This window comes from Oncorhynchus masou, chromosome 5, assembly GCF_036934945.1.
Source record: "Oncorhynchus masou masou isolate Uvic2021 chromosome 5, UVic_Omas_1.1, whole genome shotgun sequence".
NCBI lineage: Eukaryota > Metazoa > Chordata > Actinopteri > Salmoniformes > Salmonidae > Oncorhynchus > Oncorhynchus masou.
Genome location: NC_088216.1, coordinates 84,602,662 through 84,612,926, shown reverse-complemented (window position 1 = coordinate 84,612,926; position 10,265 = coordinate 84,602,662). Strand labels below are relative to the sequence as shown.

The window sequence follows — 10,265 nt, the reverse complement described above, 5'->3', positions numbered from 1 at the left end:
AATTTGTTCTTAACTGACTTGCCTGGTTAAATAAAGGTAAAATTAAAAAAAAAAAAAAACTCCTCTGCCTCGCACTCCTCTCACTCCTCTGCCTCTCACTCCTCTGCCTCTCACTCCTCTGCCTCTCACTCCTCTGCCTTGCACTCCTCTGCCTCGCACTCCTCTCACTCCTCTGCCTCGCACTCCTCTGCCTCGCACTCCTCTCACTCCTCTGCCTCTCACTCCTCCGCCTCGCACTCCTCTCACTCCTCTGCCTAGCACTCCTCTGCCTCTCACTCCTCTGCCTCGCACTCCTCTGCCTCTCACTCATCTGTCTCTCCCTCCTCTGCCTCTCTCTGTCTCTCACTCCTCTGCCTCTCACTCCTCTGTCTCTCTCTGTCTCTCACTCCTCTGTCTCTCCTGCCTCTCACTCCTCTGCCTCTCTCTGTCTCTCCCTCCTCTGCCTCTCACTCCTCTGCCTCTCTCTGTCTCTCACTCCTCTGCCTCTCTCTGTCTCACTCCTCTGTCTCTCACTCCTCTGCCTCGAACTCCTCTGCCTCGCACTCCTCTTTCTCTCTCTGCCTCGCACTCCTCTGCGTCGCACTCCTCTGCCTCGCACTCCTCTGCCTCGCACTCCTCTGCCTCGCACTCCTCTCACTCCTCTGCCTCGCACTCCTCTCACTCCTCTGCCTCGCACTCATCTGCCTCTCACTCCTCTGCCTCTCACTCCTCTGCCTCGCACTCCTCTCACTCCTCTCCTCTGCCTCGCACTCCTCTGCCTCGCACTCCTCTCACTCCTCTGCCTCGCACTCCTCTGCCTCGCACTCCTCTCACTCCTCTGCCTCGCACTCCTCTGCCTCTCACTCCTCTGCCTCGCACTCCCCTGCCTCGCACTCCTCTCACTCTCACCTGGGGCGGCAGGGTAGCCTAGTGGTTAGAGCGTTGGACCAGTAACCGGAAGGTTGCGAGTTCAAACCCCCGAGCTGACAAGGTACAAATGTGTCGTTCTGCCACTGAACAGGCAGTTAACCCACTGTTCCCAGGCCGTCATTGGAAATAAGAATTTGTTCTTAACTGACTTGCCTGGTTAAATAAAGATAAAATTAAAAAAAAAAAACTCCTCTGCCTCTCACTCCTCTGCCTCTCACTCCTCTGCCTCTCACTCCTCTGCCTTGCACTCCTCTGCCTCGCACTCCTCTCACTCCTCTGCCTCGCACTCCTCTGCCTCGCACTCCTCTCACTCCTCTGCCTCTCACTCCTCCGCCTCGCACTCCTCTCACTCCTCTGCCTCGCACTCCTCTGCCTCTCACTCATCTGTCTCTCCCTCCTCTGCCTCTCTCTGTCTCTCACTCCTCTGCCTCTCACTCCTCTGTCTCTCTCTGTCTCTCACTCCTCTGTCTCTCCCTCCTCTGCCTCTCACTCCTCTGCCTCTCTCTGTCTCTCACTCCTCTGTCTCTCCCTCCTCTGCCTCTCACTCCTCTGCCTCTCTCTGTCTCTCACTCCTCTGCCTCTCACTCCTCTGCCTCTCACTCCTCTGCCTCTCTCTGTCTCTCACCCCTCTGCCTCTCTCTGTCTCACTCCTCTGCCTCTCACTCCTCTGTCTCTCACTCCTCTGTCTCTCCCTCCTCTGCCTCTCACTCCTCTGCCTCTCACTCCTCTGTCTCTCACTCCTCTGTCTCTCCCTCCTCTGCCTCTCACTCCTCTGCCTCTCACTCCTCTGTCTCTCCCTCCTCTGCCTCTCTCTGTCTCTCACTCCTCTGCCTCTCACTCCTCTGCCTCTCTCTGTCTCTCACTCCTCTGTCTCTCCCTCCTCTGCCTCTCACTCCTCTGCCTCTCACTCCTCTGCCTCTCTCTGTCTCTCACTCCTCTGTCTCTCCCTCCTCTGCCTCTCACTCCTCTGCCTCTCTCTGTCTCTCACTCCTCTGCCTCTCACTCCTCTGCCTCTCTCTGTCTCACTCCTCTGCCTCTCACTCCTCTGTCTCTCACTCCTCTGTCTCTCCCTCCTCTGCCTCTCACTCCTCTGCCTCTCACTCCTCTGCCTCTCTCTGTCTCTCCCTCCTCTGCCTCTCTCTGTCTCTCACTCCTCTGCCTCTCACTCCTCTGCCTCTCACTCCTCTGCCTCTCTCTGTCTCTCACTCCTCTGCCTCTCACTCCTCTGCCTAGCACTCCTCTGTCTCTCCCTCCTCTGCCTCTCTCTGCCTCTCACTCCTCTGCCTCTCACTCCTCCGCCTCTCACTCCTCCGCCTCTCACTCCTCCGCCTCTCACTCCTCCGCCTCTCACTCCTCTGCCTCTCACTCTGTCTCCTCCCTCCTCTCTCTCTCTAGGCAGGCAGGCACAAGCTGGGTGAGTAGGTACAGGCTGGGGGGGGGGGGTAGGTACAGGGAGAGTGAACACCTGTAGGATTCTGTCATAAGGTTTCAGGCCTGCGCGGTCTGCTGGGCCCTCCGGACGGATCATGTTGACGTAAACACCTTTCTCCAGGAACCCGTCGGAGACGCTGAAGCCGTAGTCATCGCTCTCTGGATCCTTCATCACCGTCACCTGGGGAATTACAACCCGATAAGGTAAGGTAAAACATACTGTAGTTACAACTATGTGAACACATAGTTACAACCCGTTAGTTCATTTAACCTGTTAGTTTAGAGCTGCGAACACATAGTTACAACCCGTTAGTTCATTTAACCTGTTAGTTTAGAGCTGCGAACACATAGTTACAACCCGTTAGTTCATTTAACCAGTTAGTTTAGAGCTGCGAACACATAGTTACAACCCGTTAGTTCATTTAATCTGTTAGTTTAGAGCTGCGAACACATAGTTACAACCCGTTAGTTCATTTAACCTGTTAGTTTAGAGCTGCGAACACATAGTTACAACCCGTTAGTTCATTTAATCTGTTAGTTTAGAGCTGCGAACACATAGTTACAACCCGTTAGTTCATTTAACCTGTTAGTTTAGAGCTGCGAACACATAGTTACAACCCGTTAGTTCATTTAACCTGTTAGTTTAGAGCTGTGAACACATAGTTACAACCCGTTAGTTCATTTAACCTGTTAGTTTAGAGCTGTGAACACATCGTTACAACCCGTTAGTTCCTTTAACCTGTTAGTTTAGAGCTGTGAACACATAGTTACAACCCGTTAGTTCATTTAACCTCTTGGAACTCCCCATCCCGGATCCGGGATCGTGACTAAAGCCTCAGGCTCATTAGCATAATGCAACGTTAACGATTTCTGAAAATCGCAAATAAAATGAAAATAATGCGTCTGCTCTCAAGCTTAGCCTTTTCTTAACAACACTGTCATCTCAGATTTTCAAAATATGCTTTTGAACCATAGAAATTGACTAATTTGTGTAAGAGTATGCAAAGCTAGCATAGCATTTTGAGTAGCATTTAGCACGCAACATTTTCACAAAAACCAGATAACCAAATAAATAAAATCATTTACCTTTGAAGAGCTTCTGATGTTTTCAATGAGGAGACTCTCAGTTACAGACCAAATGCGCAGTTTTTCCTGAAAGCGTCTGTGTGTAGGAGAAATCGTTCCGTTTTCTACATTGCATCTGGCTACCGAAACGAAACGAAAATTCAGTCACCTACAACGTCAAACTTTTTCCGAATGAACTACATAATATCGACCGAAACATGGCAAGCGTTGTTTGGAATCAATCCTCAAGGTGTTTTTTCACATATCTCTTCATTGATATATCGTTCATGGAAGCTTGCTTTCCTCTCTGAATCCCATGGAAAAATACTGGCAGCTGACTTTTGCGCACCAATTTCGGCGCAGGACACCGGGCGGACACCTGGTAAATGTGGTCTCTTATGGTCAATCTTCCAATGATCTGCCTACAAATACGTCACAATGCTGCAGACACCTTGGGGAAACGACAGAAAGGGTTGACTCACTCCTCTCGCATTCACAGCCATATAAGGAGACAATGGAAAACAGAGCCTCAAAAATCCTGATCTTTTCCTGGATGCCGTCTCATCTTGGTTTTGCCTGAAGCTCACGTTCTAGGGCACGCACAGAAAATATCTTGGTAGTTCTGGACACGTCAGAGTGTTTTCTTTCGAAAGCTATCAATTATATGCATAGTCGAGCATCTTTTTGTGACAAAATATCTTGTTTAAAAGGGGAACGTTTTTCATCCAAAAATGAAATAGCGCCCCCAGAGCATCAACAGGTTAACCTGTTAGTTTAGAGCTGTGAACACATAGTTACAACCCGTTAGTTCATGTAACCTGTTAGTTTAGAGCTGTGAACACATAGTTACAACCCGTTAGTTCATTTAACCTGTTAGTTTAGTGCTGTGAACACATAGTTACAACCCGTTAATTCCTTTAACCTGTTAGTTTAGAGCTGCGAACACATAGTTACAACCCGTTAGTTAATTTCACCTGTTAGTTTAGAGCTGTGAACACAGTTACAACCCGTTAGTTCATTTAACCTGTTAGTTTAGAGCTGTGAACACATAGTTACAACCCGTTAGTTCATTTAACCTGTTAGTTTAGAGCTGTGAACACATAGTTACAACCCGTTAGTTCATTTCACCTGTTAGTTTAGAGCTGTGAACACATAGTTACAACCCGTTAGTTCATTTAACCTGTTAGTTTAGAGCTGTGAACACATAGTTACAAGGCTACATATGTAGCTTCAATACTACTCTTAGGATTCAGACCTTGGTGGTGGTATATTGGCTAGACCACAAACCCCAGTCACTACCATAAACAGAACAGTAAACATGTAGTTGTGTGTCATAACCGTGGTATATTGTCTGATATACACAGCTGGATTGCTGTTTCGGCCAATCAGCATCCAGGACCCAAACTACCCGGTTTATAATAAGGCCCGAGGGGGTGTGGTATATGGCCAATGTACCATGACTAAGGGCTGTTCTTACGTGCGGCACAATGCAGAAACCCTGGACACAGCCCTTAGCCGTGGTATATTGGCCAAATACCACAAACCCCTTGAGGTGACTTATTGCTATTATATACTGGTTACCAACGCTATTAGAGAAGTAAAAAGAAATGCTTTGTCATACCAGTGGTATACGCTCTGGTGTACCACGGCTGTCAGCCAATCAGCATTCAGGGCTCGAACCACCCAGTTTATAATCATTCATTTACAGTTAGTTTATTTCGCTGACAGACACTCTTATTGAAGACTTCATTTACAGTTAGTTTATTTCGCTGACAGACACTCTTATTGAAGACTTCATTTACAGTTAGTTTACTTCGCTGACAGACACTCTTATTGAAGACTTCATTTACAGTTAGTTTACTTCGCTGACAGACACTCTTATTGAAGACTTCATTTACAGTTAGTTTACTTCGCTGACAGACACTCTTATTGAAGACTTCATCTACAGTCAGTTTATTTAGTTGACAGACACTCTTATTGAAGACTTCATTTACAGTTAGTTTACTTCGCTGACAGACACTCTTATTGAAGACTTCATTTACAGTTAGTTTATTTCGCTGACAGACACTCTTATTGAAGACTTCATTTACAGTTAGTTTATTTCGCTGACAGACACTCTTATTGAAGACTTCATTTACAGTTAGTTTATTTCGCTGACAGACACTCTTATTGAAGACTTCATTTACAGTCATTTCGCCGACGTACGATACAATACGTGGCTTCAAGGTGCAATAGCCATCACGATCACTGCAAGTAAAACCTTCCTGGGTAACACCCGCCATGAGAAAAGTTACAGCAGGCAGGTTGGTCTGACACGGGAGAGCAGGGTACACAAGCCGATCAATCAATAAGAGTGTTGTTGCTCAATAATGCATGTATTGATCTATTATTGATTACAGTGGTGTGTTACACTGTCTAGACGTCAACAGAACATGGGGGTCAGGTTCCAGTGGTACCGGGCTCTCCAACACTGTTCCTGGAGAGACCCTCCTGTAGGTTTTAACTCCAACCCTGTTCCTGGAGAGCTACCCTCCTGTAGGTTTTAACTCCAACCCTGTTCCTGGAGAGCTAAAATCCTGTAGGTTTTAACTCCAACCCTGTTCCTGGAGAGCTACCCTCCTGTAGGTTTTAACTCCAACCCTGTTCCTGCAGAGCTAAAATCCTGTAGGTTTTAACTCCAACCCTGTTCCTGGAGAGCTACCCTCCTGTAGGTTTTAACTCCAACCCTGTTCCTGCAGAGCTAAAATCCTGTAGGTTTTAACTCCAACCCTGTTCCTAGAAAGATAACCTCCTGTAGGTTTTAACTCCAACCCTGTTCCTGGAGAGATACCCTCCTGTAAGGTTTTAACTCCAACCCTGTTCCTGGAGAGCTAACCTCCTGTAGGTTTTAACTCCAACCCTGTTCCTGGAGAGATACCCTCCTGTAAGGTTTTAACTCGAACCCTGTTCCTGGAGAGCTAACCTCCTGTTGGTTTTAACTCCAACCCTGTTCCTGGAGAGATACCCTCCTGTAGGTTTTAACTCCAACCCTGTTCCTGGAGAGCTACCCTCCTGTAGGTTTTAACTCCAACCCTGTTCCTGGAGAGCTACCCTCCTGTAGGTTTTAACTCCAACCCTGTTCCTGGAGAGCTAACCTCCTGTAGGTTTTAACTCCAACCCTGTTCCTGAAGAGATACCCTCCTGTAGGTTTTAACTCCAACCCTGTTCCTGGAGAGCTACCCTCCTGTAGGTTTTAACTCCAACCCTGTTCCTGGAGAGATACCCTCCTGTAGGTTTTAACTCCAACCCTGTTCCTGGAGAGCTAACCTCCTGTAGGTTTTAACTCCAAACCTGTTCCTGAAGAGATACCCTCCTGTAGGTTTTAACTCCAACCCTGTTCCTGGAGAGCTACCCTCCTGTATGTTTTAACTCCAACCCTGTTCCTGGAGAGCTAACCTCCTGTAGGTTTTAACTCCAACCCTGTTCCTGAAGAGATACCCTCCTGTAGGTTTTAACTCCAACCCTGTTCCTGGAGAGCTACCCTCCTGTAGGTTTTAACTCCAACCATGTTACAGGAGAGCCACCCTACAGTAGGTTTCCACTCCAAACCTTTTGTAGTTAAAACCTACAGGAGGATAGCTCTCACTGGTGGGTATGGCAGTCACCTTGTGTAGCTCCAGAGGGGTAGGGGAGAGGATCTCCTGCATCTCTTCCTTGATCCTACGAGACTCCCAGGTCTTCTCAGACACCCGGAGTGTGTTCTTTGCCCTGGCCTCGTGATGCAGCTGGGTTCTGGCCTCGTGATGCAGGAGTTGGGCCTCCGGGTGCAGATGGGCCTCCGGGTGCAGGTGGGCCCCCTGGTGGAGGTGGGCCTCCTGGTGCAGGTGGGTCTTGGCATCGTGGTGCTGGAGGGAGCTCCTCCGCAGAGGGCTGATGCGGGGCTGGCAGACGGGGTCTCCAGGGTGGGGGAGGCCATGGGACTTGTTACCATCCACCCCAATACTGATGGCACTGCCCGTCATAATAGATGCCTACAGAGAGAGTAGAGTATAGAATAGAGAAGAGTAGAGTAGAGTAGATTAAAAAATATATAAAATATATAAGTATATAAATTAAAATATGTCGATCAATATGTCAACTTTGTCACAGGCCTAACAACATCCGTGCCAATATATCCTCCAAACACCGGCATCTCTGGCATTATCACAAGCAGAGTAAAGAGTAGAGAGTAGAGTAAAAAGTAGAGTAATGAGTAAAGAGTAAACAGTAGACAGTAGAGAGTAGAGTAAAGTAAAGAGTAGAGTAGAGTAAAGAGTAAAGTAGAGTAGAGTATAGTAAAGAGTAAAGAGTAAAGTAGAGTAAAGAGTAAAGTAGAGTAAAGAGTAGAGTAAAGAGTAGAGTAAAGAGTAGAGTAAAGAGTCAAGTAGAGTAAAGAGTAGAGTAGAGTAAAGAGTAAAGAGTCAAGTAGAGTAAAGAGTAGAATAGAGTAAAGAGTAAAGTAGAGTAGAGTATAGTAAAGAGTAGAGTAAAGAATCGAGTAAAGAGTAGAGTAAAGAGCAGAGTAGAGTATAGTAGAGTAAAGTAAAGAGTAAGGTAGAGTAAAGAGTAGAGTAGAGTATAGTAAAGAGTAAAGAGTAGAGTAAAGAGTAGAGTAGAGTAAAGAGTAGAGTATAGTATAGTAAAGAGTAGAGTAGAGTATAATAAAGAGTAGAGTAAAGTAAAGTAAAGAGTAGAGTAAAGAGTCAAGTAGAGTAAATAGTAGAGTAAAGAGTAGAGTAGAGTAAAGAGTCAAATAGAGTAAAGAGTAGAGTAGAGTAAAGAGTAAAGTAGAGTAAAGAGTAAAGTAGAGTAAAGAGTAAAGTATAGTAAAGAGTATAGTAAAGAGTAGAGTAAAGCGTAGAGTATAGTAGAGTAAAGTAAAGAGTAAAGTAGAGTAGAGTAAAGAGTAAAGAGTAGAGTAGAGTAAAGAGTAGAGTAGGGTAAAGAGTCAAAAGTAGAGTATAGTAAAGAGTAGAGTAAAGAGTAAAGTAGAGTAAAGCGTAGAGTGGAGAAGAGTAAAGGCTCACGTAGAGTAAAGAGTAGAGTAAAGAAGAGTAAAGAGTCAAGTAGAGTAAAGAGTAGAGTAAAGAGTAGAGTAAAGAGTCAAGTAGAGTAAAGAGTAGAGTAGAGTAAAGAGTAAAGAGTCAAGTAGCGTAAAGAGTAGAGTAGAGTAAAGAGTAAAGAGTCAAGTAGAGTAAAGAGTAGAATAGAGTAAAGAGTAAAGTAGAGTAGAGTATAGTAAAGAGTAAAGTGTAGAGTATAGTAGAGTAAAGTAAAGAGTAAAGTAGAGTAAAGAGTAAAGAGTAGAGTAGAGTAAAGAGTAGAGTAGAGTAAAGAGTAGAGTAAAAAGTAGAGTATAGTAAAGAGTAGAGTAAAGAGTAAAGTAGAGTAAAGAGTAGAGTAGAGAAGAGTAAAGAGTCAAGTAGAGTAAAGAGTAGAGTAGAGAAGAGTAAAGAGTAAAGTAGAGTAAAGAGTAGAGTAGAGAAGAGTAAAGAGTCAAGTAGAGTAAAGAGTAGAGTAAAGAAGAGTAAAGAGTCAAGTAGAGTAAAGAGTAGAGTAAAGAGTAGAGTAAAGAGTAAAGTAGAGTAGAGTAAATAGTAGAGTAAAGAGTAAAGTAGAGTAAAGAGTCAAGTAGAGTAAAGAGTAGAGTAAAGAGTAGAGTAGAGTAAAGAGTAAAGTAGAGTAGAGTAGATAGTAGAGTAAAGAGTAGAGTAGAGTAAAGAGTAGAGTAGATAGTAGAGTAAAGAGTAGAGTAAAGAGTAGAATAAAAAAGCAGAGTGAAATAATGAGTAGAGTAAAGTGAAGAGTAGAGTAAAGAGTTTAGTATAGCAAAGAGTAGATTAAAGAGTAGAGCAAAGTGTAGAGTAGAGTGTAGTAGATTAAAGAGTAGAGCAGAGTAGAGTAAAGAGTAGAGTATAGTAAAGAGTAGAGTAGAGGAAATAGTAGAGTAGAGTACAAATCAGAATAGAGTATAGTATGGTAGAGTATAGTATAGTAGAGTAGATTACAGTATGGTAGAGTAGAGTATAGTAGAGCAGAGTATATTAGAGTATGGTAGAGCATAGTATAGTATAGCAGAGTATGGTAGAGTAGAGTATAGTATAGTATAGTATAGTATAGTAGAGTATAGTAGAGTATAGTATAGTAAAGTATGGTATAGTAGAGTATGGTAGAGCAGAGTAGAGTAGAGTATAGTAAAGTAGAGTATGGTAGAGGAGAGCATAGTAGAGTATAGTATAGTAGAGCATAGTAGAGTATGGTAGAGTATATTGGAGTATAGTATAGTAGAGTAAAGTAGAGTAGAGTAGAGTATAGTAAAGCAGAGTATGGTAGAGGAGAGTATAGTAGAGTAGAGTACAGTATAGTGGAGTATAGTACAGTAGAGTAGTGTAGAGTAGAGTATAGTATATCATGGTAGAGTAGAGTAGTGTAGAGTATAGTATATTAGAGTACAGTAGAGTATTGTATAGTATAGCAGTGTATGGTATAGCAGAGTATAGTAGAGTATAGTAGAGTAGAGTATAGTAGAGTATAGTATAGTATAGTAGAGTATAGTATAGTATAGTAGAGTATAGTATAGTAGAGTATAGTATAGTAGAGTGCAGTAGAGTATGGTAGAGGAGAGCATAGTAGAGTATAGTATAGTAGAGTATGTAGAGTATAGTAGAGTCGGCCATGGTAGAGTATAGTAGAGTAGAGTAGAGTATAGTAGAGTATGGTACAGTATAGTAGAGTACAGTATAGTAGAGTAAAGTGGAGTCGAGTAGAGTAGAGTATAGTAGAGTAGAGTCGAGTATGGTAGAGTAGAGTATAGTATAGTGTAGTTTTTTATTTATTGAACC

General features: G+C 44.2%; 1 protein-coding gene across 1 annotated transcript in view; it reads right to left on the bottom strand.

Moving 5' to 3' along the window:
- The window catches only part of LOC135528102 (glutamate receptor-interacting protein 2-like), a gene marked incomplete at its 5' end in the record, with an annotated part of 51,780 nt that overhangs the window by 8,621 nt on the left and 32,894 nt on the right, over positions 1-10,265 (bottom strand). Inside the window, 2 exons of the mRNA XM_064956913.1 lie at positions 2,375-2,521; positions 7,050-7,415. Of these exons, the coding sequence (XP_064812985.1) occupies positions 2,375-2,521; positions 7,050-7,415 (513 nt within the window). The remainder of the gene's footprint in view (positions 1-2,374; positions 2,522-7,049; positions 7,416-10,265) is intronic.